The 27649-nt window shown below is 42.8% G+C and overlaps 1 protein-coding gene across 5 annotated transcripts in view; it reads left to right on the top strand.

Annotated features, from left to right (window-relative positions):
• camkk1a (calcium/calmodulin-dependent protein kinase kinase 1, alpha a) overlaps positions 1-27649 on the top strand; it is a 145561-nt gene that overhangs the window by 95707 nt on the left and 22205 nt on the right. For 4 of the 5 annotated variants that reach the window (XM_048612776.1, XM_048612773.1, XM_048612774.1 and 1 more), the window contains 6 exons: positions 7113-7312; positions 13926-13979; positions 14677-14750; positions 18401-18488; positions 21195-21323; positions 23603-23706. In XM_048612776.1, coding sequence (XP_048468733.1) covers positions 7113-7312; positions 13926-13979; positions 14677-14750; positions 18401-18488; positions 21195-21323; positions 23603-23706 — 649 coding nt within the window. Of the gene's footprint in view, positions 1-7112; positions 7313-13925; positions 13980-14676; positions 14751-18400; positions 18489-21194; positions 21324-23602; positions 23711-27649 lie in introns of those variants that run through there. The other variant, XM_048612777.1, reaches the window with a different exon arrangement.

Below are 27649 nucleotides of genomic sequence, written 5' to 3'. Positions count from 1 at the left end.
ACGACTGCACCTCCCAGTCAAGAACCACTTCAGCTCTCCCTCCCACTCCTTGGACGACATGTCCATCCTGGGCCTCCTCCAGGGCCACAATGATGCCACCTGAAGGTTGCAGTAACAGCAGTCATATTTCGCTTGGGAACCCTGCAGTCCAATGGTATCAATGTGGACTTCACAAGCTTCAAAATCTCCCCTCCCCCGACCACATCCCTAACCTGTCCGTCCTTCCTCCCAACTATCCACTCCTCCCACCTCAAGCCCCACCCCACCTCCTACCTACCAGCCTCATCCCGCCTCCTTGACCTGTCCATCTTCCCTGGACTGACCTACCCCCACCCTAACTCCCCGCCTACACTCACCTTTACTGGCTCCATCCCCACCTCTTTGACCAGTCTGTCTCCTCTCCACCTATCTGCTCCTTTATCCATCTTCCATCCGCCTCCCCTTCTCTCTCTGTTTATTTCAGAATCCCCTTCCCCTCCCCCATTTCTGAAGAAGGGTCCAGACCCGAAACGTCAGCATTCCTGCTCCTCTGATGCTGCTTGGCCTGCTGTGTTCATCCAGCTCTACACCTTGTTATCTCAGACTTCAAGCGAACTGGCTATAGTTACCTGTGCTCTGCTTTCACCCCTTCTTGTGTATAGGGGTTATATTTGCTTCTATCTCTTCTAGTGGTATCTTTCCAGAATCAAATGGAAAGTTAACATCACTGCACCTACCACATCCTTAGCCACTTCTTTTAATGTCTTAGGATGAAGTCCATCTGCAGCCGGAGACTTATCAACCACAACTTCATCAGTTTGCTCAGTACTACTTCCCTGCTGATTATAATGTTGCCAAGTTCCTCTTTTGCTTCAACCTCCTGATTTGTAGGTATTACTGGGATGTTTTTGTATAGTCTATAGTGAAGACAGAAGCCAAAAATTTATTAATTATACACACCATTTCTTTCTTATCTACAGTTGACTCCCTATTTTCACCCTCCGGAGCACTAATGCTCATTTTACTTGCTGTATTTTTCGATACGTGTAGAAACTCTTGCTACTTGTTTTACATATATTGGTAGATTCCTTGCATGTTTTAATTGCTTCCTCTTGACCAACCTTTTAGTCATTCTCTGCCATTCTATGTGTTCTGACCAGTCATCTTACCTGCTACTTATCTTTATGCAATTACATGATTTTCCAAAAGTTTGATGCTCCCCTGAATATTTTTTAGGTTACTACAGATATTGTGTTCTCCCTTTGGAACTTTTATTTATAATAGGAATGCATTTATTCTGAGTATTCTGAAATATCCTTTTAAATGTCTGACACTGTGTTTCAGTTAATCCATCCTCTAGTCTAGTATCCCAGTTCACTTCAGTTATCACAGCTTTCAAGACAACAGAGTTGTCCTTTTCCAAGTTTAAATTACCAGACTTAGACCTATGCCAGATATAAAATTCAATAATGTTCTGATTGTTTAAAGGTGGAGGTGCCTTTACTCTAAGATTATTAATTATTCCTTCACATTAAACAATACATCATTGAGCTTAACCATCTCTCTCTCTCTTTCTCTGTCTCTCACTCGAGAAACTGTCTCCAAACTTTCAGTGAAAACCTCATTGAGGCCAGTACTACCAGTTGGATTTATTGAGTTTACAATAGATTAAATTAACCCATAAGTATTGCAGTTCATCTGTCACCAGCACTCAATATTTCTTGCATAATTTGACTCACAAGAAGTTGCTGTTCAGGTTCCTGTAGATCACTCCCAGAAGCAACTTCTTTTCTTTCCCCTACTATTTCTCATCTTCACACCCATTGACTCTATGTCCTGACGTCCAGGACCAAAGTCATTTCTAACTATTGCACCAATACCATCCTTGATTAGGAGTATTACCCCTCTACCTTTACCTAGCTTCCTGTCGTTCGTGAATGTCATAAATGTCTCAATATTCAGAACCCAATCCTTGTCACCCTGTAACCATACCTCTGTAATGGCTATCAGATTTATTCAGTACAGCACAGATGCCCCTTACTCTTACTGATGCTAGTGCCCTACAAACTAGAACCTACTGTTCCCACACCTGTTTTTGAGCCATGCATTTACCTGCCTAATTCTTATTCGCTCTATACCAATTTTCACGTGGCTCAGATAGTAATCCAGAGATTATTAAATAAAAACTGAAAGAACTGCGGTTGCTGTAAATCAGAAACAAAATCAGAAATTGCTGGAAAGCCTCAGCAGGTCCGGCAGCATCTGTGGAGAGAAATCAGAGTTAGCGTTTTGGGTCAAGTGACCCTTCCTCAGAACTGATGGTAGCTAGGAAGATGTCTGCTTATATGTAGGAGGTAGGGTGGAGGGATGGGGTGAGGAGTAAATGACACGTGAGAATAGAGCCCAAAGGGAGAGGAGATTATTTGGACAGACAAAGGAGTGGATAATGATCTGGCTAGGAGGGTGAATAGCTATTAATGGAGACTGTCAGTGGTTAACAATGGGTTCTGTGTAATAGCAGACTATCAGATAACAAGGCCTGATGTGTGTGGATTGGGGTAAAGACATGAGAGAGCTCAAGCCCTAAAATCATTGAACTCGATATTGAGTCCAGAAGGCTGCAGGGTCCCCAAACGGAAAATGAGGTGCTGTTTTTCCAGCTTGCACGGAGCTTTGCTGGAGGACGACAGCAAACCTGAGACAGAGATGTTGGTCAGAGAACAGGGTGGTGTGTTAAAGTGGCAGGCAACTGGAAGTTCAGGGTCTTTTTTGCAGATGGAACGTATGTGTTCTGCGACGCAGTCACCCAGTCTATGCTTCGTTTCCCCAATGTAGTGGAGACCAGGTAAAGGGCTGCTTCACCTTGAAGGTGTGCATGGATACTGAGGAGGGAGGAAGTAAACAAACAGGTGTTACACCTTCTGCTGTTGCAGAGGAAGGTGATGTGAGGCTGTGAGGGGATGTTGGGAGTGAAGGGAGAGTGGACCAGGGTGTCCTGGAGGGAACGGTGATAGGAATGTGAGAATGGCAGAACAATGGTGTGTTTAACTGCCAGACAGGAAAGAACAGATAGTTCCACTGGAGTTGGGGAGAGGGATGAAGGGGGAGAGGGAGAGGACATGGTGGTAGAGAATACAACTAGTAAAGCGAAAGAAAGGGAAGGAATGGGAGTTGGTTCACAATCTGAATGTGCTAAACTCAATATTAAGTCCAGAAGGTTGTAAAGTGCTTTCAAGCAGCATTTGCTTAGCAGCAATAATCTTCAGCAATATTAGATTTGGGTTTTGCTAGGGCCACTCAGGTCCTAACCTCATTACAGCCTTCGTTCATGCATGGAAAAAAGAACCAAACTCCACAGGTGAGGTGAGCAATACTGTCCTTGACAACCAAGTATTGCATGTTGGAACCCTGGCAAAACTAGAGTAATTGAGAATCAGGGAAAAGCATGAGATGGTTATGGTTGTTAGATGCCAGTTTTTTCAGCCTGAGGATATCACTGCACAACACTGGAATATCTAGGTTTGGCTGACAAATGGCAAGTGACATTCGTGCCAGACGTGTACTGGGCAATGACCATTTCTAATAACAGATAACCTAACCTTGACATGCAATTGCGTTACTATTGCTGAATCTCCCACTATCAACATTCTGAATATTACCTTTGACCAAAAACTGAAGTGGACTAGCCGTAAAAACAGTGTGGCTATAAGAACAGGTCAGAGGTGAGGAATTCTGCAGCAAATAACCTCCTGACTTCTCAAAGCCTGTCCACCATTTACAAAGCACAAGTCAGGAATGTGATGGAATATTCCCCACTTGCCTGGACGAGTACATTTCCAACAACATTCAAGAAGCTTGACTCCATTCAGCACAAAGTAGCCCACTTGATTAGCATTCCATCCACCAACTTTACTTGGTCTGCCACCGATGCACTTTGTATGATGGGTCTCTAGCACCCATACTAGTCTTAGCCTCCTCTAGGCATTACCTCCCAATTGTCCAAAACCTACACTTTATGTTGCATAAAATCCATAAGGTATGGAAGGTTTGATTTATAAAGGAAGGCTGGATCGGCTGGGACTTTTTTCATTGGCGCGTAGGAGGTTGAGAGGTGGCCTGACAGAAGTTTATAAAATAATGAGAGGTATAGATAGAGTTAATGGTGGTTTAATTAATGGTGTCTTTTCCTTAGGATGGAGGATTTCAAGACTAGGGGGCACATTTTTAAGGTGAGATGAGTGGAATTTTAAAAAAGACATGCGAGGCAAATTTTTTACACAGAGGGTGGTTTGCGTGTGGAATGAACTTCCTGAGGAAGTGGTGGATGTGGGTATAATTACAATGTTTAAAAGATATTTGGATAGATACCTGAATAGGAAAGGTATGGAGGGATATAGGCCAGGAGCAGGAAGGTGGGACTAGTTTAGTTTGGGATTATGTTCGGCATGGACTGGTTGGACCAAAGGGTCTATTTCCGTGCTGTATGACTATGACTCTATTATCACCATCACAGAGGAACACAGACATTGCATTAGCCAACAGGTTGAACTTAAAATCTTCATCCTTGTTTTCAAATCCATGCTTGTCCTTCCTTCAGTCTGCTTTTACAACTTCTTCGAAATTATTTCTCTAGAAATACCACCAGTATCCTCTGACTGACTTCCTGTTTGCTTTCTCTTCCTGCAGTTCATCCTCACTGCAGTATTTCTGTTGGAATTCCAACACTACAAGTGAGATTTTAGCTCACTCAAAAGCCAAGCACTTACATATTGAGCTCATACGTATCTTCCTTGCTATGTCCCGTCCTAATTTCAGAAACCTTCACGAGGCCCTTTTCCCAACATAGTTGATAGGTTACTTCACAAAGCTTTAATCTACATTTTTTTCGACAGGGCACACCTGGACAATTTTTCACATTTTTGGACAGATGCCAGTGTAGTAACTGTACTTGAATAGCTTGGCTAGGGCTGCAGCTACTTCTGGAGCATTTGTCTTCAGAACTATTGCTGGAACATTGTCAGTGCCAGTCATCTTTGCAGCATCCAGTAACTTCAATCAATTATTGACATCATGTAGAGTGAGTTGAATTGGCTGAAGACTGGTATTTGTAATGCTAGAGACCTCAGGAGGAGGACAAGATAGATCCCCCATTCAGCAGAGATAGTAAGAACTGCCAATGCTGGAGTTTGAGATAACACAGTGTGGAGCTGGAGGAACACAGCAGACCAGGCACCATCAGAGGAGCAGGAAAGCTGATGTTTCAGGTCGGGACCCTTCGGAAATGAGGGAGGAGGACTGGGCTCTGAAATAAATAGAGAGGGTGGCGCGGTGATAGCAGGTAGATAGTGGAGCGGATAGGTGGGAGAGAAGACAGACAGGTCAAGGAAGCGGGAATGAAGTTAGTAAAGGTGAGTATAGGTAGGCAGTGGTGGAGATTGGTCAGTGAGGTGGGAGGAGTGGATAGGTGGGAGAGAAGACGGACAGGTCAATGAGGGGGGAGATGAGAGGGGTTTCTGGTCCTAGGATGAGGTGGGGGGTAGGGAGATTTTGAAGCTAGTAAAGTCCACATTGAGTTGTAGACTTCCAAGGCGGAATATGAGGTGCTGTTGCTCCAGTTGCCAGGTGGCATCGTTGTGACACTGGAGGAGGCCCAGGATGGACATGTCGTCCAGGGAGTGGGAGGGGAAGTTGAAGTGGTTTGCGACTAGAAGGTGTTGTCGTTTGTCACAAACCAAGCGCAGGTGCTCTACAAAGCGGTCTCCGAGTCTCCGCTTGGTCTCACCGATGTAGAGGAGACCACTTCGGGAACAGCGGATACAATATACCACATTAGCGGATGTGCAGGTGAACATCTGTTTGATGTGGAAGGGTTTTTTTTGGGGCCTGGGATGGGGGTGAGGGGGGAGGTGTAGGGGCAGGTGTAGCACCTCCTGCGGTTGCAGGGAAAGGTGCCAGGGGTGGTGGGGCTAATGGGGAGTGTGGAGCGGACGGGGGAGTCGCGGAGAGAGCGGTCCCTCTGGAAGGCAGATAAGGGTGGGGAAGGAAATATATCCTTGGTAGTGGGGTCAGATTGCAGGTGGCAGAAGTGGCGGAAAATGATGCGTTGAATCCGGAGGTTAATGGGGTGATTCGCGAGGACAAGGGGAATTCTGTCTTTGTTTTTATTGCGGGTAGGGGGTGTGAGGGCTGAGGTGTGGGAAACGTGAGAGATGCGTTTGAGGACGTTTTTCGCCACTGCGGGGGGATGTTGTGCTCCTTGAAATACGAGGACATCTGGGATGTTCGGGAGTGGAATGCCTCATTTTGGGGGCAGAGGTGGAGGAACTGTGAGTAGGGATCGCATTTTTGCAGGAAACTGGGTGAGAGGAGGTGTAGTCCAGGTAGCTGTGGGAGTCGGTGGGCTTGAAATAGATATCAGTTTCAATATCACGCATTCGGCATTTCTGGCTGAAGCTTGTTGAAATGTTCCAGTCTTGTCTTTTACATTGATGTGCTGGGCTCCCCCATCACTGAGGATAGGAATATTTGTGCAGCTTCCTCCTCCTCTTTGTTGTTTAATTGTTTGCTGTTTATCCATTATTCATTGTTTAATGTAAGTAGTCCTGTGCTGGAGCTTCACCAGGTTGACACCTTATATTTTGGCACGCTCGATAGTGCACCTGGCATGCCCTCCTGCATTCTCCATTGAATCAGGGTTGATGCCTTAGTTTGGTGCTAATGGTAGAGTGGGGGATATACTGGTTCCTGAGGTTGCAGATTGCACTTCAGTACAATACTGCTGTTGTCCTTCTGCTAATGTCCACAGCACCTCATGGATGCCTAACCTAGAGTTGCTAGATCATTCAAAGTGATGCCAAACTAGCGGAGCTGCTGGAACCTGGGACAAAAGTGTCAGTGGCTCCTCTTGTTGTACCAGAGAAGCGAAGAATATTCTACCTTTCCCTGCTGTATTAACTGATTGTAGTATGTTGGCAAAATTCAGATATGGCTTGATATCTCAGGACTTGACTGATGAGCTTGCTGCGTATGCCCCCTACTGTTGGGAGCTGTTACTGCACAAGCTCCATCAGTCATACTTTCTGAAATAAATAGGCTCTCCAAATAATGTTATTTTACCTTTCTACTTCCCATAGTACACTACCAGAAGATCATTCATCGAGATATCAAACCTTCAAATCTGCTCCTGGGAGATGATGGCCATATTAAAATTGCTGACTTTGGAGTAAGCAACCAGTTTGAGGGGAACGATGCCTTGCTGTCCAGTACAGCCGGGACTCCAGCATTCATGGCACCAGAGACTCTCTCTGAGACCAGGAAGAGCTTTCATGGGAAGGTAGGGAATCAATGGCCTGTATTTCATTATTCCACCACTGACCAAAAGAAAGTTTTTGAATCAAAAGATCTGCAGTCATATCTATCACCATCAGCACTTCACTCAATGACCAACATTGTCTCCATGACTTGCACCATTTAAATTTTAATATTCAGATGCATCTGTTCAAAATCTCAGTATAGCCTCAATCTTATTTTTCTGTATAACCCTTTTCAGCCTAGACCCTTCCAGGAAAACTGTCTTCCTCCAGCTAATGCTCCTTGTGCCTTTTCAACTTTGTTTGGCAACCCCTTTCCCTTCAACTTTTGCCCAGTGGCAATCATGTCTCCAGCTACCTGAACCCTAAACTCTGGAATTTCCTCCACAGATTCTCCCCCTCACTTACCTCTTCCTCCTTAAGAAACCTCTTAAAATATCTTAGTGTTTTAACTTTTTGTCATCTGTCCTAATATTTATTTGGTTCCCTCCCTTGAAAATGCTATCCTTTAATTCATTTACAACTACGCACTCAAAATCCTAACTATCAATCCTTTCAGAATCTGTTAGCACAATAATTCCACATTCATTAATTTACTCAACTGCAGTGTCACCTTTGGCTTTGACATTCTGTCAAATCATAGAATTGTAGAATCTCTACAGTGAGGAAAGAGGCCATTCAGCCTAATGAGTCTGCTCCAACCCTCCAAAGACCATTCCACCCAAACCCAGCTCGCTACCATATCCCTGTAACCCCGCATTTACCATGGCTAGACCACCTAACCTGCACATCTTTGAACTGTGGGAAGAAACTGGAACGCACAGTAGAAACTCACGCTGACACGGGGAGAACTCTGCACAGTCATCAAAGTTCCATTGAACCTGAGTACCTGGTGCTGTGAGGCAGAAGTGTTAACCGCTGAGCCACCATGCCATCCAAATAGAACCATTCAAGTATCTACCTCTGCCAGGTCCCTTGTTTTTGCTAGTCTACCTGGCGAAACCTCCTCTAATGCTTCCTTGTTTTCAAGCCTGATCTTGCATCTAGCTTCTCTCCTATCTCCCTCAGACTGTCACCAAGCTTATCTTGTCTATGAAACCCATGTTGTGTTCCCTTGATCGTGTTCCCCCTAAACTGATCACCCAACTCCACTTTCCGGCCCCCATCTTAGCTGATATTCTCGGCTGCTTTCTCTCTTCAGCTGTTGTCCCACTGTCCCTTAAAGTTGCTCTTATCATCTCTCCATTCAGAAAGCAACCCTTGGTTGCTCTGTTCTTGAATACTAGGCTCTCTCTCCAGTTTCTCCTTGAACATGTTGCCTTCCAAACCCATTCCTATCTTTTCCAGAACTTCGTGTTGACTCTCTCCAGATATGTTTCTGCCCTGCCACAGTAACAAAATGTCTCCAGTCAGAAGTCCCGGATGACATCCTGGGTGACAGCGACTGTGGCGAATGTTCCCTCCTCGTCCTTCTCGAACTGATTTACAGCTTTTGACAGGGTCGATCTTATTATCCTCCTCCAATACCTTGCCACTGCCATTCAGCTGGGTGGGACTGTATTATCCTCTATCCATTCTTAACTAACTAATCACATCAGAATCTAGGCCGGATATTCGCTGCTGAGTTGGATTTGTGGGAGTTGGGAATTTTTCCGACCCTGGAGAAAGGTTGGATTTTCATTCCGGGAGATGTGAGTGCTAACTGGATGTGGGCAGAAACAGACAGGAGGCAGCCAGAGGGGTTTCTAGGTGCTGAATCAAGCTGGTTAAAAGACCCGCCTTGGTGTTCTGGGACTTCCAACTCCTGCCTCCTCATGCCCCTCCACCCACACCCCAATGGCCCTTCTACAGACTACATGACACATCACACTTTCTATGCCACCCCTGCCCCAAAGCTGACCCCATGGCTGTATACCTTCCATGTCAATTTAGTGCCAATCCCTGATCCCGCCCACTACCTTTTGCCCATTACCTTCCATGCCAACTCACCCAGTATCTACATGAGCAGATCTTAGGAACCATGGTGAGACAAAATGATATAAAGTTCTAAGTACATACTGCAGACTTCTCTATTATTGAAAAAATGCCTTCATGACACAGCCCATAAAACAGATTTAAATCCCTTCAATTCATAAATCCCTGATAAAATCAAAAGTTTTCTTTTGCATACTTAATCCTGTATAAAAACAAATAATTGTATTCATTACACCACATTGAAGACAGCTAATTCCTCAGTAACCTCTCTCAGCTGTCAAATTGTGAATTTACAAGCCCTCTATTATGGTAAAGGTAGGTTGTGAAAGCCATCAAGCAACACTAATCCTATAATGATAACCCTCAGGCTTTTTTCAGCAAGTATGTTTCTTTAGCTGCAGGATGACTGTTTCATTTTCAAAATTTAAAAGACAGAGTACTTACCTAAATTGACATTCCAAAGACTGACTTTATTCACTTCTTATGCACATTCACGTTTACTCTGAATAACCTTAAAGGACACCTGACCTCTCAGAAAATGGTGTATTACTTCTCTAAGAGGGTAGCTGATCTTTCCCAAAGCAGATTCATAACATTCTGTGACTCTTGCAGTGTGGATCTTGCAGCTGCTCCTGGGATTGCGGGGTTATTTAAAGATTTACTATAGTTTTTTTTTACAGTTATTACAGTCATATATTTTACTGATATAAGATTTTTATTTATTTTGTTTCATTAACATTCAAAACAAGCAAAAAAAATTTCAAAAACAATTTTTTTCAAACGGGGTTTTATTAAACAATCTTTTAAGATTGAATAGTGAACAGCTGAGTTTCTTTTTATTCTAAGTTCAGAAGTTTAAAAAGTCTGTGATTTAGAGGGTTGTTTTTAACATTGCAAAGGGTTTTTTTGAAAAACTGAACTTTTTTTTTACATAAGGAGTTGTTTTCATTTTAGTGAGTCAGCTCTGGAGAAGTTTTTTTTTCTTCGAGGAATTTATTGAAGAGGAATCATTTTTTATTCAGTTAATCACTAAGTGGTTGATTTTATTTAAGTTTTATACATCTGATATATTTTAATTTTTTCCATTATTTTCTGTAGGTAATGAAGGGTAGTTTATTCTATATTTAAGATGTTATTGAAACATCCTTTTTTTTAGGCTTAATGTTATTAAGGGCATATATGAGGTACAGAGTGAGAGGGCTCATAGACTTAGAAAAGTTATTACCCAGCAGGATAAGTCAGATAGATGGGTGGCCGTTGGGAAAACTAAGAAGGTTGTTCAAAAGTGTCCAGTGGCTATTCCTCTCCCAAATAGATATTCAGTTTTTGGAACTGTAGAAGGGGATAGTCTGTCTGAGGAAAATGGAAGGGGCAGTCAGTTACACTTGGAATGAATCTTAGGTTGGGCAGCATTCGACAAGATTTAATAGAACTATTGTTATAGGGGACTGTCCTGTCAAGGGCATAGACTGGAGATTCTGTGGCAGGTGAGCATAAATTTAGGATGATTTGTTGCTTTCCTGATGCTAGGATTAAGGGCATCGCTAAACGTTTCAAGCATGTTCTTAAAGGATGACATTGAAAAGCCAGAAATTATTGTAGGAATGACATTTTTAGGAAAAGATTAAAACAGTACAAAGGGAATTTAAGAGGTTAGGATTAAAAAGTAGAACCTTGAAAGTATTAATTTCTGGTTTACTCCCAATGCCAAACTCAAACGAGGGAAGGAACAACAGGTTAAAGGAGATAAGTCAATGGCTGAAGAGCTGGAGTATTGTTCTGGGATTCAGATTTTTGGACAATTAGGATGACTTATGGGATAGAAAAGACCTGTTCAAAATGGATGGGTCTAACCTAAGCTGGAAAGGGACCAATATCTTAGCAGGGAGGAAAAAACAAAAGCAAAGTTGCTGGAAAAGCTCAGCAGGTCTGGCAGCATCTGTGGAGGAGAAAACAAGTTAATGTTTTGGGTCCGGTGACCCTTCCTCAGAAGTTGGAAGGATGTTTGAGAGGCGACCTTATAGAAGCTTATAAAATAACGATGTGCATAGATAGAGTTAATGGTAGTTGTCTTTTCCCTAGGATGGGGTATTTCAAGAGTAGGGTGTACATTTTTAAGGTGCGATGAGAGAGATTAAAAAAGACATAAGAGGCAAATTTTTTACACAGAGGATGGTTCGCATGTGGAATGAACTTCCTGAGGAAGTGGTGGATGAGGGTACAATTACAACATTTAAAAGGCATTTGGTTAGATACATGAATAGGAAAGGCTTGGAGGGATATAGGCCAGGAGCAGGCAGGTGGAACTAGTTGAGTTTGGGATTATGTTGGTTGGACTGAAGGGTCTGTTTCCATGCTGTATGACTCTATGACTGTATGAAAAGCTGACCTTTCCAAAATGGTATTTCGTTTCTCCAAAGACCGGTAAATTTAGACTTTGACCCCAGATATCTGAAGCCCCTGAATCATGTTTTAGAAACCTTGTTGATGATAATTGCTTCTAAGAACATAGAATTATAGAAGCAGGAGTAGGCCATTTGGTTGGTGCTTGGTTCAAGAATGGGGTCTCTGGATTCAGATCTGCAATACCATTTTGCCCAGGATACCCTTCCACCCCGTGAAACTTCAGGACTGATTATTACTTGAAATGCTTCTCTTTCTGTTCTGACTCCATTGCCTCTGGTGCCCCCAGTTTCTCATCTACGTGTTTCCTATATCTGGCTGTGTTATCTGAAATCACACCTTTAATCTTGTCCAGAATACAAATGACACTCAGCTTTACATCCCCGCCTCCACCTCTGTTCAGTACTGTTCCCTAAACATCCACCCCGTCCCTGCTAATGGTCTGTGATTAAGCCAGTCTGAATGTGACCATGGTGTCATATTTGATCCTGAGATAAGCTTTGAGCATATATTCATACCATCTCTAAGACCACCCTTAGCATCTCAGAAGCATCTCAGGTTCACCCCTATCTTAGCTCATCGGCTAGTGGGGTAGTGTAAGGGAGGGGGTGGGGGAGGGACTGATGCAGGGTGGGCTCGGACGTGTCCATGGAATAAGATAGACAATCGCAGCATTGAGACGGAATTGGTGAGAGACAGGAAGACCGACAGTGACTGGTTGATATTTTAGCTGGATGGAGGTATTCAGTAAGGTTCCTTGGGGATAATGTTAAAACCACTATTGTTCTTGTTCGGGATGAATGGTTGAGACTTCAGTTCACAGGACACATCTTTAGAATTTACAAATGGCACAAAACTTCGAAACGTTGTGAACAGTGAGGTAAATAGTGATAGGTTTTCAGAGAACAGGTTCGTGAACAGGGCAGACATGTTTTAGATGTAATTTACATGAAGTGCAAAGGCACATTTTGATAGCAAGACGTGAAAAGACAACACAAAACAAAGGGTACAATTTTAAAGTAGATTTGGCAGCAGGTAGAGCTGGAGAATATGTACATTATCATTGAATGTGGCAGGATACGTTGAGAAAAAGTTAATAGGGCATACAGGATCCTGGGATCAATAAACAGGGCCATAGAGTACAAAAGCAAGGAAATCATAATGGACTGGGTTCCTGTCTATTTCAGCACCATGCTTTAAGTAGGGCATGCAGGCTTTAGAAAGGGTGAACCAAAAGTTTGAGAATATTTGAGAGTTGAAGAACTTCACACAGTTAGGTTTGAAGAAGCTGGGTTTGTTCTCCTTGGAGGAGATTGAGAAAAAATTTGATCGAGGAAACTGGACAGAGTTGATGTGGAGAAAGTACTCTGTTGGTGAACCAGAGGAGATAAATTTAAACTGCTTGGCAAAAGAACCAGTGGCGGCATAAGGAGAAACTTCTTTTACACGGCCAGTGGTCAGAATCTGAGAGTGTGCTGGAGAGTTTTTAATCAATTGGAGCTTTTAAAATGAATAAGCATCTGCACAAAAGAGATTTGCCAGGTTACAAGGAAAGCACAAAAATGGTTAGTACTGCTACCTCACAGCTCCTGGGACCCACATTCAATTCCAGCCTTGGGTGACTGTGTGGAGTTTGCACATTCTCCCCGTGTCTGTGTAGGTTTTCCTCTGGGTGCCCTGGTTTCCTCCCATAGTCCAAAGATGTGCAGGTTAGGTGGATTAGCCATGCTAAATTGCCCATAGTGTCCAGGATGAGTAGGCTAGGTGGATTAATCAGGGTAAATGTAGGGTTACAGGGATAGTGTGGGGGTGGGGCTAGGTCTGGATAGGATGCTTTTCGCAGTGTTGGTGAAGAGTCGATGAGCCGAATGACCTCTTTCTGCACTGTAGGGATTCTATCATTGTAACTTCTGAATTCTACGAGTGTAACTAGAATCAATGCACTTTATTCAGTGCATAAAATCAGCCCAGAAATGCTGACCTGAATGACCTCCTCCATTACTGTAACTTCTCTGTATGTGATTCTGTATGTTTCAGATTGTTCTTTTTCCAGCAGTTAATTCTGTTTTTATTTGAATGTATGATTCAATCAGTATTCTTTATAAATCTGATATTGAATCATGGAGAATATGTTGGGCTAGGAGCCTGCATCTTACAGAGATTGGCTGGGCTAACACTGCACAGGCATTAGTACAGGAGCACAGCTAACCTGAAATCAGCGTAGATGGTTGTAGTAATGTTGCTAATGTTATTTTTCAGGCTTTGGATGTCTGGGCCATTGGTGTGACCTTGTATTGTCTGGTCTTTGGCAAGGTATGTATATAGCTCTTATATTGTAACAGGTCTCGGGTTATTTAGAATGCTGACTGGGTTTTTCCTGCAGTCCGAAATTGGGAATGTTTAGTAGAGACACACACACAGCCTTGGTCAGAAAGCCCACTCGATCAGATGTCAATCAGGCAGCTGATTAGCTGTGGCCTGCTTTCTACTGTAGTTATGAAGCTGGATCTGAAAGCCCACCCATCTGGAGCTGTCAGCCAACCAGACACCTTAATCTCCAGTTCCTGGCAATGGTGCGGTAGAGGCTGTGTCTTCTACCAGAATATTGACGCCCCAGACCTCCAACTGGAGGATCAGAGGTGGAAAAGTCTGGGGTTGTTGAGGTAGTGGTGGTGTGAGGTGGGTTGTATCTGTGTTTGAGGGTTGCAGGGAGCGGGGTGGCAGAGAGGTTGGAAGTGAGGACACAGAAGTGGATCTCAATGACCAGTGCCCTGCCCAGGACTCAGTCCTTTTGATCTTGCACAAATGAGTGCAGACTGAGGGACCTATTTTGTTGAGTTAAAACATGCACAATGCATGTACATGTTCTTTCTGTTTGCAAAGAACAGGATCCTATGTATTAATAGTAATACAACGCACAAATGTACCACACTACAAGCCCAACTGACAATCCTAAATCTTGCCCAAGATTGGTTTAATTGGAAGATGCATTGTCTATCTTTCTCTGCAGTGTCCGTTTATGGATGACTACATCCTGGCACTTCATGCCAAGATTAAGAACTGGCCTGTGGAGTTTCCAGAAAAGTGAGTAAAGATGGTAAATTGTTCAAATTATTTGATGGCACAAGAGCTGTTGCCAGCTACTCAAAAGGAGATAGTTAGCCAATCAGTTTATCGATCCTTCCTAATTAGATGAATCTATCCTGTGCCTGCGATCAGGGACATTTTTGGGAATTTTGAGCTCTAATACAACTGGAATATCCATTATCAAACAGCACTCCGTAATATTGTCCCCAGTTCAGTACGCCACAATGCCTGGGCAGGAAGCTAAAGCATTCATTTCCTTTCTTGCAAACAGTCTAAAAACCAACATGTTGCATTATTACATTGTTTCAACTGGTAACACTGTTTAGAGATTTGTGGGTACAAATCGTACTCTAGAGATTAGTCTGACATTTCAGTGCAGCGCAGAAGGAGTGCTGCAGTGTTAGAGGAACTGTCTTTTTGATATCCAGTCTTCCCCTTCAGGTAAATGGAAGGAAATTCCATGATGCAATTCAAAGAAGTGGAACGGATTTCTTGGCCAACATTTACCCTTGAACCTATATCACCAAATAACATGTACCAAAGGGTTTGTTTGTGAGATTGGTTGGCATGTTTGCCTAATTTGATCGCATGTGAAAAATGGGGATGACCTGGAGATACAAGAAGGGCTATAAAAATGCACATTCAAACAACAAATCCCAGTAGTGTCTGTTAACTTGTTCTTGAAGTTTATAGAAGTGATTTTGAAATACAGAGATGTGCTGTCTTGAATTCTCCTCTTGAAATCTATTATCAACCACCAGGTTTATTTGAAAGCACAAGCTTTTGGAGCCTCAGGCCTCCTTCAGGCGTTAGTGAGAGAGGAAGTATCAGACACAGTACTTATAAAGATCAAAGGTTCACACCATTAATGACAATGTACTAAATAAACCTAAGATGCTGTTAAATCTTCAATCAGTTGGAAGGTTTTAATTGATTAAAATGTATATGTAAATCCCCAAATTCCTTTCAAGTCACAGTCCTGAGAGAACTAAAGGTTTTATCAGTGTAAAGAAGATGTGACATTTTAGGTCAGAGAATGCAAGGTAGGTGTGAGCCCTGGTTTAAAATTTGTATGTGTTTTAGTTTAGTCTTGGTACCGAGCGAGCACACACACACACACACACACACACACACACACACTCAGACACTCAGACACTCAGACACACACTCAGACACACACACACACACACACTCAGACACACACACACACACACACTCAGACACACACAGTGAATTTGTGTTTGCAGATACAGTTTGTTTTGTTCAAAAAGCACACAATTTATAGAGAGTCAGTCAGATTGGTGTTTTATAAATCCCTACTTTAGAAATAAAACCAGTCTGACTCCAAATTAAAACACAAACAGATTCTAAACAAGATCTCGCACCTAACATGCATCGTCTGACCTAAAATGTCACTTCTTCTTTACAGTGATAAAACCTTTAGTTCTCTCAGGACTGTGACTTGAAAGGAATTCAGGGATTTACATATATATATTAATCAATTAAAACCTTCTAACTGAATAAAGATTTAACAGCATCTTAGGTTTGATTAATACATCCTCATCAATGGTGTAAACTTTTGATCTTTTACTTATTAATTCTGTGTCTGATACTACCTCTCTCATTAACACCTGAAGAAAGACTGAGGCTCCAAAAGCTTGTGTTTTCAAATTAACCTGTTGGACTGTAACCTGGTGTCATGTGATTTCCGAACTTGTCCACCCCAGTCCAACACCAGCACCTCCACATCATCATTATCATCCACGTATGATGTTTCCAGATGACTGGGTTGAACCTGCCAGATGGTGTTAGATATAGTGACTTGACCAATATGGAAAGCCATAAGCTGCACCACCACATACTTAGTAATAAATACAGAAAGAAGATTCCAGAAACAATTTTTAATTGAAAAAGTTATGGAGTCCAATGTGAGAAAGAGTGAGGTTGTTATTTTAGATCTGAGGAAAACAAATCAGGGAATTTTCTTAATAGGGAAATACTAGAAGCTGTGAAGAAGCTCATGGATTTAGGTGTACATATAAACAAATTGCAAAGAGCTAGGGCACAAGTGAACAAACCAAACCCCTGCAATGTGGAACTTTATCTCAAGAAGATGACTTCAAAAGTGAGGAATTGATGTTTGAGCTGTGGAGAGCATTAGTCAGATCCTATTAAGAGTACTGTACTCAGTTTCAATAAAGAAAAGAAGGATATATTGGAGAGAAATTAAGGAAACAACTTGTATTCTCAAGAATTTAGAAAGTTTAGGGTGATCTCATCAATGTATTTAAAATGATTAAAAGCTTCAACAAGTTCATCAAGGGACTTGGATTTTTGCTCCTGAGTTGGGTTAGGTTCTCTCCCAGCTCCCCATCCCCACCTCAGGAGAAACTCACTTGATTGGTGAATTCTTCGAGGATGTGGGTTCTAGATGGGGTTGGGCCTGCCACCTCTGGAGGCCACAGGGCTGCCAGGTACGAAAGCGGGCTAATGAAAAGGTCTGCCTTACTTCTCTAGGGTTTGTTACTTGAGTAAATGTTGGGCCATCCATCCCTCACCCCTCCATCCACTCCCTATGCTCCACCTGCACCAGCTCATGTCAACACATGCCACCTGTAAACCCCAGTGGCCCCTTACAATCCTCATATGAACATAATGCTGATCTCATGCTGTCTCTTGTGGCTCATATATTCTGTCAATTCTTGCACCACCCTCTGTACTTATTCCTTCAATGTCACTAGCCACCAAGAACAGATCTCAGGAGCCATATTGAGTTGCAATAAAAGAAATGTCCACAATATCTATTCAGCCTTTATTATAGTTAAAATAAACCTTATGCTCATCAAGCCGATTCAAAAATATAAATTCCCTCAAGAACTTAATTCCTTACAAAACAAATAGACTTACATTCATAATGCCACATCAAATCCTCTAATAACCATTATGGACTATGAATCAAGTTATGAATTTAGGATTCCCTACTGAGATAATGTAGGAAGAGGACAAGCACTAATAGTAAAATCATAATAGCCCTTGGGATAAAGCCAGTAAACAGCTTTTATAACTGTTAGAACAGACTTTTTTTTCACTGATACAGGCAGCCCATATTTTAAATTTTTAAAGAGCTGGAGATTTAAATGTATTCACTTGGATTTATTTTCACCTCTCACTGACATGGGCAGGCTACCTTTAAATGTTTTTAAAAGGCCTTGGGATTTACATAGCTTCACTAGAGAATTCCACACATGTTATCTGCCCTTTAAGAGGATTAATATCTACTCTGAAAATTTGTTATTCCCACACTGCGGATTAAGGCCTTTGCTGCAACGAAAATGAGGTCTGTTTGAACTCGGCTCTGAACCTCTTCAAACAAAGACAAATGGAAATCTGCAAAACTCTCTTTTCCAAAATGTTCTACCACCTGGTGAGGTTTTGGTGGTGATGGATGGAGCAATTAAAAATGTAAAGACTGAAAGAAATAAATCATTTCTCATGGGTAAGTGTCTAAATGAATATGACACTGACTTGATAAATGGGGTTAACATGCATGTCATTTAAAGAAGTAGTGGAACAGGTTTGTTCATGTTTCCAGAAATACTGCTTACTCTGCTTGTTGTTAACATGTCTCATAAATTCATCCTTCTCAGACCAGAAATCAGTGAAGAGCTGAAGGATTTGCTTCTCCAGATGTTGGATAAGAATCCTGACACTAGGATTACAGTTCCACAGATAAAGGTATAAATAACCACACAAAAAAAAACTATTATTTCAATTGGAATCACTGATGAATGTCCCTTTGTAAAAGAGTTATGCATTGACAGCATTTTCTTTCTGTACTATTAGTATTTAATGTGTTTATTGGTTCCTTTCAGTCGAAATTCAAGGTTGAAAATTATCAGATCATTTAAATTCAGCAAAACCCACCTATATTTTGATGATTTCAGTTGATAAGAAGTGAACATGATCATATCATAATTAACTACAGACCAGCCTTTCAAAGCTCCTACAGAGCATAATTAATTAATTATTCCCCCAATGTTTCAACCAAAACAGAAATTAGTCGAGTGAGTTTCATCCCATGCAATCTCCAACTTGTTCTGAATTCCATGGTCTACATCCTAATTAAAATGAAGTCACATTCACCTAGCACCTTTCTCTTTATTGACATTTGTTATATCCCTGACCCACTTTGTGTGCTCAAAAATTCCTATCTTTGTTTTAGCTATTCTTGGCTGCAGACAATGCTTTATCTGTGACCTCCTCTCGCTTTACATTCCAGCTTGTGCTTTGTTTTGCTATGATTCTGGCATTCTCTGCCATCCCCATGCTCCTTCAACTCCTCATTAGTAGAAAACCCTTCACCCAGCTTGGTTTTAATCCCTGAAACTCCCCCTGAGCCTAGATATATCTCTCACCATCATTAAAATCCTCCCAAAAGCTCATCTGTCTGACCATGCCTTTGCCCTTCTTTCCAGATTAATGTACATGCTGTTGACTGTGAAGCACTATGAGTCTTTTATTCCCTTCAGGGATTCAAATGGAGGCTGTTACTGTTTACCTTGAATGCACAATCAGATAGCTTGTCTCCCCATAGCTTTATTATGCACTTACTGAACCTTGGGCCAGCACAAGAAACAATTATTCCCACTCCTAACTACTTTTGAGCCACACTAGTGAGCTACCTTCTTAAATACAACTGAAAGCCATTTCAGCAGGAAGTTAATAGTCAAGTATATTAGGTCTGGAGACACATTAGACAGACCAGGCAAGGACAGCAGATTTCCTTCCCTAATGGGTGTTAGTGAACCAGATGCATTTTTGGGACAAAATTATTAATTTCTGGTGAAACTAACCAGGTCTGGCAGCATCCATGGGAAGTTAAGTGGAGTCCAGTGACTCTTCATCAGAACTGAAACTGAACTCAAAATGGTAACTCTGGTTTCTTCCCACAGATACTGCCAGACCTGCTGAGTTTCACCAGCAATTTCTGTTTTTGTTCCAGATCTCCAGCATCTGCAGTTCTTTGTTTTATTTTAATATAGTAGTTTTGGGATATTGACAGTGAGGGAACAGCAATATATTTCCAAGTCAGGTTTGGAGGGGAACTTGTAGGTGGTGGTGTTCCCAGCTGGGACAAATGAAAACCCTTTGCCAACAAGTTAAATCATAGGAACAAGGAGGGTATCACAACAGTGAGGAGTGTGAGACTTCAGGACAGGGTGACAGAAACCTTTCCTAAGAGATCTGGAGGGTCTATCTTGCTCCCAAAAAGAAACAAAAAAGAACCTTTATCGGCCCTGAATGCTCTTCCTGCAATCTTCACAGGCCATTAAAGCTGCTGTGGCTTCCCTAGTCAGACCAGAGTCAAAATTACAGTCTGTTGATATCATCAGACTCCAGTCTGCATGGTTAAAAAGGGATCCCATTGCCTTAGACTGGGTCTTTTCACACTCATTGAGAAGACCAGGTTGCAGTGAAAGCAGATCCCCATACCTTAGGCAAATAGATTAAAATTATCCTTTCAAAAGCAAAATACTGCTGGTGCTGAAAATCTGAAATGATTTCGCCATTCCCTCACTGTCACTGGGTCAAATCCTTCTCTAATAGCACTGTGGGTACCCCTTCACTTCAAGGACTGGAGTTCAAGAAGGCAGCTCACCACCACGTTCTGAAGGGCAGTTAGGAATAGGAAATAAATGGTAGCTCAGCCAGCAATTCCCACATCCCTAAATGAATATAAAAAACAGTGGGCAGCTCCTGTCAGGAGCTAACATCAACGCACCAGCACCAGGTAGGACCTTGGACTTAAAATTGCTCCGGCATTACTTTGCAATGCTTGATGACGTTTTCAACATGTCCGAGTTCAGCACAGCCAGAATCTACTCTAGAAATAATCTCCCCGACCATTGGCAGTGGTATGCTAGCATAGTGGCACTATTATGAGACTGTAATTTATAGCCTAGACTAACAATCACAGAATCCCTACAGTGCAGCCCATCGAGTCTGCACAAATTGTCTAAGGAGCATCCCACCCAGACTCACCCCATACCCATAACCTCAATTTTACAGTGGTAATCCACCTAGTCTACACATCCCTGGACATTACAGGGCAGTTTAGCGTGGCCAATCCACCTAACTTGTCCATTGTTTGTCCGGAGGGAGGAAGCTGGAGCACCTGGTGGAAACCCATACAGACATGGGGAGAACATTTAAAATCCACACAGGTGAGTTAAACCCAGGTCTCTGGCACTGTGAGGCAGCAGTGCTAACCACTGAGCCATCCATCCAGACAGATGAGTCCAAATCCCACACAGTAGTTGGATAAATTTAAATTCAGTTAATTAAATAAATCTCAAGTAAAAAGCTAGCATCAAATAATTCTGGCTCTTTGGAAGATTAAGTGTAAGAAGGTTATCTGTTAATCTGTGGTTTATTGTGCAGATGCATCCATGGGTGACAAAGAATGGGACTGACCCTCTTCCACTGGAGGAGGAGCATTGCAGTGTGGTTGAAGTCACTGAAGAGGAGGTGATGAACTCTGTCAAGTTAATCTCCAGCCTCTCAACTGTGGTAAGAAAACATTCCACTTTTAATACAAAGACGTAGAAACGTTGATGTGCCTAATAGGAGCAGGTTGTCAGTGTTTATTCACTTTATCCTTCCAGTTGTACTCCTTAATAGAGGGTTTCAAATTTCTGTGGCACAGGGCTTTGGTATCTGCTTGCTTGAGGAGGTATACTGAAATGGATTGGGAGGTATACTGAAATGGTTTGGGGAAAACAAATGGGCCTGGATTGTTGTAGTACTGTGTTACTGCCACTAGTGGCTGATTAAACTTGCCCTGGTTGTCATTTGCAGCAGAAAATGAGGCCCATTGCACCAATTAGGCCCTGACTGCTGTCTCTCAACCCTGACCCAAGTATTCGTCCCTTCACCTGGAGAGGCACCAGTGGTTCCAACCTGCCCTCTATCTCTGCATGTCTGTGTTGCATGGGGTGGTGGGGATCAGATCCCTGGCATCTAGCTCAGTGGTTGTACTTAACTCAGGGTCACCATGTAGAAGGTGGTCATGTTCCCCTGGAAATTGTGATAATGGCACTGAGTTTGCCCAACAGAGTGTCACTGTCTCTCCACACTTCCTTCTTGCCAGTGAGGATCCCAGTTACACTCTAAACTCAGCCTCGGCCTATGCTGGTCCTGATCTTCAGCACTCCTCAGCCCTATTAGGTACCCAACTGTGCCACCAGGATTTCCCAACAGCATGGTCAGGATCATACAGCCAGGCAGCGGTGAGCTCCCTCTTGTATGTGAGGAATCCTGCCAGAGGCCCAAATGAACATGCTGGCCAACCCTTGCCTTAGAGTAATAGGCAGGATTCAGAGCAGTGGATAGTAGTGCCACCTTGCTGGAGAGAGAATCCTAACCCTGCAGTGCCCCTACATTACAAAACATGTCCCAGGAGTTTTAGGTTCCAGGGTTAGGATCCTGATTTTAACCCTGTCCCCTTTATAGCCCCGATGGGAGCAGGACAGGACTGGGTGCAATGCCGGTTTTACACTTCTCAAGATTTTACAGTCTGTCCACTTTGAAGTAGAAGCTCAGGGAGGTTATGGAACAGGAGTCCAACATGATCCCTTCCAGTTCCTGCCCATTCAGGTAGCTTCTAACTTGGGCTCAAGTGTCAGTAAAACTATTTCCAATCATGGTTAGCAGCCTTTGGAGAATGAGAACAATTTTTACGTTAAAAGATAGAACCAAGTCACATTTTGGACCTTCTCTGAGTTTGCTCCTTCTAATTTGGATTTGTAAGATTTTACCTATTCCTCATTTGGACAAGTAGCTTATCACTGTACTTCAGACGAAGAGACAGGTGAAATGCATATTTCTAGACCTCTGGTAGGGTCAGTGTCCAGAAGGAAATGTCTGAGGATTTCTTTCTCTTTCTGCTCCGTAGAGGCCTGGTGAGAAGAGCTCGTCACCCATCGTTGTAGTTGCTGCATTTAAGGGTGCACACTCCCTCACTCCACATTATGATATTAGAGTATAAAGCTGCAGACATTCTCTCCCCACCATGATAGATTTAGGGTTAACATCTCCAGGAATCAACATTTCTCACCTTGCCTGATAAACACCTGGCTGGAATGGCCTTAGACTCCCCAGTAACTCACATTTGCCAAATCCACCTTTCACTGGGGCACTAGTGGGGCCTCGAAAGTGCTTGAGTCTCCCTCCCACCTCTATCCATTACCAATGGTTCAATATCAGAAGGCATTGTGGCCACTGGAGAGGTGCTTTGTGTACACAGAACTAGACTCCACTTCCACTGTGTTAGGCTCAAGGCCACTAAGTTCTGTGGAATATCCCCTGGATTCTTGGGCAAGGTCCGGGCCTCTGTCAGTATCAGGAGCTCTGAAAACAGCTGGGTGATATTTGTGATGTTTTCTCCTCAGGTTAGGGAATGTCTGGGCCCCCAGAATCTTAGTGAAATATGAACAACATGCTAGATTTCCAGCCATCTACTGCAAGGCAGATGTTTGAGATGCGTTCCTGGTGGTACAGGTGAACACTGTGGCCCAGAGATCTTTTGAGGTCTTCATCAAACACTGCCTGCTTTGGTGCTGGGAGATCTAGGAGAACTATCAGACTTTGAGATTTGTACTGAAGGGGTTGAAATCTAAAGTCATGCGACAATGCTGGCCTCTTCCAGTTTATGTAACTTTACTGAAGTCCAGAGCAAGGTTATGCGTAACCCGCCACCGGCAACCAGCCATCAAATAGAAATATCTGATTCACTGTTTCATGCTTAACTTTGTTAGAATAGCACCTGAAGTGTCACCATTCTTTTTTAGATTTTGGTGAAGGCCATGTTAAGGAAACGCTCCTTTGGAAACCCATTTGAGTTTCAGAGCAGGAAGGAGGGAAGGTCCATGTCGGCACCAGGAAATCTTCTCATGTGAGTTTTCTAGTTTACAGCCTGTGTACTGGTATAAATGACAGAAGGTCTTGTGGGCAGTGGGTAGTATCCCTGCCTCTGAGCCAAAAGCTCTGGTTTCAATTCCCACTCCAGGACTTGACAGCAAAGGAAAGTGTGTTCATAATGCAGCCAATGAGGTTGAATATCAACTTGTAAATCCTTCCAATATACACCAACTGCAGGTAGTAAGAGCAGGAGAGATATCTAGTCAGCAGTGTGATGGAAAGAGATGGGTGCGTTCACCATCACCATCTTCCAGATATGCATGTAAATGTTCCTGTTACCTCAGAAATAAAAACTTCCTGGTGAAAAGTAGGACACCACTGGTAAAAATGCTTCTTTGAAATTAAATATGATATCTTTTGCTGCTTTGGATTCCTAGGAGTAGATCCTAAATCTAATGAAGGATTAGACCACATAAGGTAAAGACAGTATTTGTGATATTTTTATGAACTTTAAGAACTGGAGAAGGCCATTCGGCCTCTGAAACTATTCCAATATTCAATTGGTTAAAGGATGAATGGTACTCCAACTTCAGCTTACCCACATTTTCTCTATATCTGTGTGGGTAGGTTTTGGATCAGTGTGATGTGAGGGAGGCTGGAGATTGGAGGCCTTGGCGGTGGGAGATTGGAGTTTAGATGACAGAAGCCACAAGCTGACGTCATGATGCCACACTGTGTGTGGTATCACACATGTGATTTAAGATGGAAGGTGGGTAGAGGGTATGGGGAGAGTGCCCATTTACGGAGGGCTCAGCGATAGGTACCTGAAGTTAGGGAGGCAGGCTCTTAGCTCATGAATCCATCTCATTCTCTCCTTGATGTAACTGTTGAGTTACCTGAGACTTGGAACACAATTATCTCCACCTTGGAGATGGTAAGAAGATCAAATAATTGGGTAAGTTGGTGCTGAGATGGTACACGCCCTCTTTTCACCACCTCAGCAATTAAGCGCTGGCCGAGAGGGTCCACTGGGGACTTCCTTGATTTGCCAACTATTAAGTTGTCAGTTAATGGCCCCTAATGGTCTCTTAAGGGTCTCAACCCACCATCTGCCCAATTACATGCCCTCCTGACAGGGAATCCAGGGTGACCTGCTTGTCAGGGATCTGCGTTTGTCCCAATCTGTTTCCAATTGGATACAGAGTCTCTGACCCCCTTTTCCCTGTGACTTCCAGGCCAAAAGACGCTTGTGACACAAAACTAGGTGTGATTGTGAGGAGGGTGCAAGAAGGCTTCAGGATGATTTAGACCAGCTGAATGTGTGGGCAAATACATGGCAAATGTAGCACAATATGGCTAAATGTGAATTGTACTCTTCAGAATGAAAAACAGAAAGGAAGATTATGAGTTAAATGGCGATATATTGGGAAGTGTGGATATACAAAAGGGTCTGGGTGTCCCTGTAGATCTATCAGAAAGTTTTCAGGCAAGTGCAGCAGGCAATTAGGAAAGCAAGTGATATGCTGGCCTTCGTTGCAAGAAGATTTGAACAGGGCAGCTTCAGATAGTGTGAGGTGGAGAAGAAGTTCTAAAGAAGTGTCATTTGATTCGGAATGTTAGCTCTGTTTCTGTCCCCACAAATGTTGCCAGACCTGCTGAGTTTCTCCAGAATTTTCTTTTTTTGTTTGTTGTAGTTATACAGGACTTTGCTGAGACCACACCTGGAGCACTCCATGTTCTTCTAGAATCCTGACTGAGAAAACATATTACTGCTATAAAGGGAGTGCAGTGGAGGTTCACTGGGGATGTCCTATGAGAATAGATTGGTGCCACTGGGCCTGCGTTCACTAAAGTTTAAACAGATGAGAGGGGATCTGATTGAAATGTATACATTTCTAACACGGCTGGACAGACTGGTTGCAGGGAGAATGTTTTACCTGGTTGGGTATTCTACATCAAGGCACAGTCTCAGGATTTGGTGTAGGACTGAGATGAGGCAAAGTTTCTTCACTCAAAGAGTAGTAAACCTGTGGATATCTCTACAACAGAAGGCTGTGGAGGCCAGGTCACTGAATATATCCAAGAGAAAGATAAAGTTTTAGATTTTTTTTCAAGGCATTAAGAGGTGTGGGGAAAAAGCAAGAATTTGGCATTGAGATAGAGGATCAGCCATGATCAACTGAATGGTGGAATGGACTCAAAGGGTCGAATGACCTACTCCTGCTCCAAGTTTCAACGTAACTGTGTTTTGAAAGATCTATCTGCTCAGCATTTCACGCCATGAAGACCAGGTTCCAACCGATGATCTCTAGGATCCAGAAGCCATTGGTCTTAGAGACCGTGCTTCACAAGAAGCCCGGTTGTCAGCTCTTAACCAGTTTATTCGCACTTGATCCAGTGAGCCTTTTCATTGGTAGGGGTGAAGAGCCAATCACCACTGAACATGCCTGCTCTTACAATTAGGCACCAAAATGAAAAATCCTGGCCTCAGAAATATGGCTGAAAGCAATTACATTTTCAGACTTGCATGACAGTGAGGCATGCATCTTCATGATCAATTTCAAATTGTATCTTAGGTCCTTGGATCAGATGTTTCCCTCCCTCCTTACAGACTCACTGAAGCTCGAATGAACAAGTTGTAGGCAGTTTTGGGTTGAGAAACAGATTTAATTTAAACCTCCCACCTACCTCCAGTTCGTATGGTAAAGATCCTTTATACCATACAATGGTTGAACTGTGAGACAGTATTACTTCATGTATTTTCCCTTTTGGGAATAGTGGGGATGATGTAACAGATTCACAGACTGATCAGTCTGTTGAACTGTGTTGTGAGAGCTTCTGGCCCAGAAGTAGGTTACACTACCACTACACCACAAAACTTCCAGGGCAGTACCAAGGGGACATTGCATGGTCAGAGGTTTGGACTCTCAGATAATTGAGATAACTTAGTTGAGGCTTGTCCCGCTTCTTGGGTAGATGTGGAAGACCTTGTCACTATTTTTGAGTTATCAGCGTGAGCTATCTGTGGTATACTATAATGTGTTAACTCATCAACAAAGCTCACTAAAACAGATTAACTGGTCACTATCTTATTACTACAACAAAAACAAATTGCTGGAGAAACAGCAGGTCTGGCAGCATCTGTGGAGAGAAAACAGAATTAATGTTTTGAGTCTAGTGACCCTTCCTCAGAACTGCTGTCCCAAAGGAACACTGGGCTTGAAGACCTTGTCCTTTACAATCAGTGAAAACACATTTCTCAGGTAGGAAGAAGCTCAGATGGCTGGGCTCGTTTTGTACAGGGGCACATTTCCTCCTTTCCCCAGCTCCCTCCAAACATCCTTTCTCCCCTGACCTGTCTGGTGGGGAAATGCACAACAAGGAGAAAAGACCTTTAGCCATTTAAAAATTGGTTCTAAGGAATAATAATACAAGTGGAGAATGGAGATGAAGTACAGAATCGTTACAACCTGACTGAGGAAATAAGCATAACGAAGTGTCTACTCCATTTGCCATGTCACTTCACAAATACTAAAATTTGTCAAGTACTCAGTCTGTGAGGAAGCAGAGTTGAGTATTTCAGAAGGAAATCCATCCTGGTCTACCTTTCTGTTGTCAGCTTCAAACCTCCCTCTCACTCAGTCTGCTCATGTTTCATGTTTACACTATATTTCCATTTGAGTGGATCAAGCTGGTCCAAAAACCCCTTCACAGTTTACATTTCATCTATTTGCTGCCTCTTGCTAGTCTTGCAGTTGAAATGACTGCACAAGTTGTGTTGGGAATATGCCACATTCATAAACACTGAGATCGCTGCTGCCATATCACTCCCTTCTTTGAAAAACAGAAGGACTAAGTTCATTTTGAGGAAATTGGGGAAGATTGACACAAGGCAAGGAAAGAAGAAATCCTGGAATACTGCAACAAAAGAAAGTGTGGCCAAACTCTTCTCTGACCCTTCTATCTATGAGAAAACA

This window comes from Rhincodon typus, chromosome 26 (assembly GCF_021869965.1).
Source record: "Rhincodon typus isolate 14 chromosome 26, sRhiTyp1.1, whole genome shotgun sequence".
NCBI lineage: Eukaryota > Metazoa > Chordata > Chondrichthyes > Orectolobiformes > Rhincodontidae > Rhincodon > Rhincodon typus.
The sequence above is the reverse complement of the archived record's forward strand: the minus strand, read 5'-3'. Positions and strand labels throughout refer to the sequence as shown.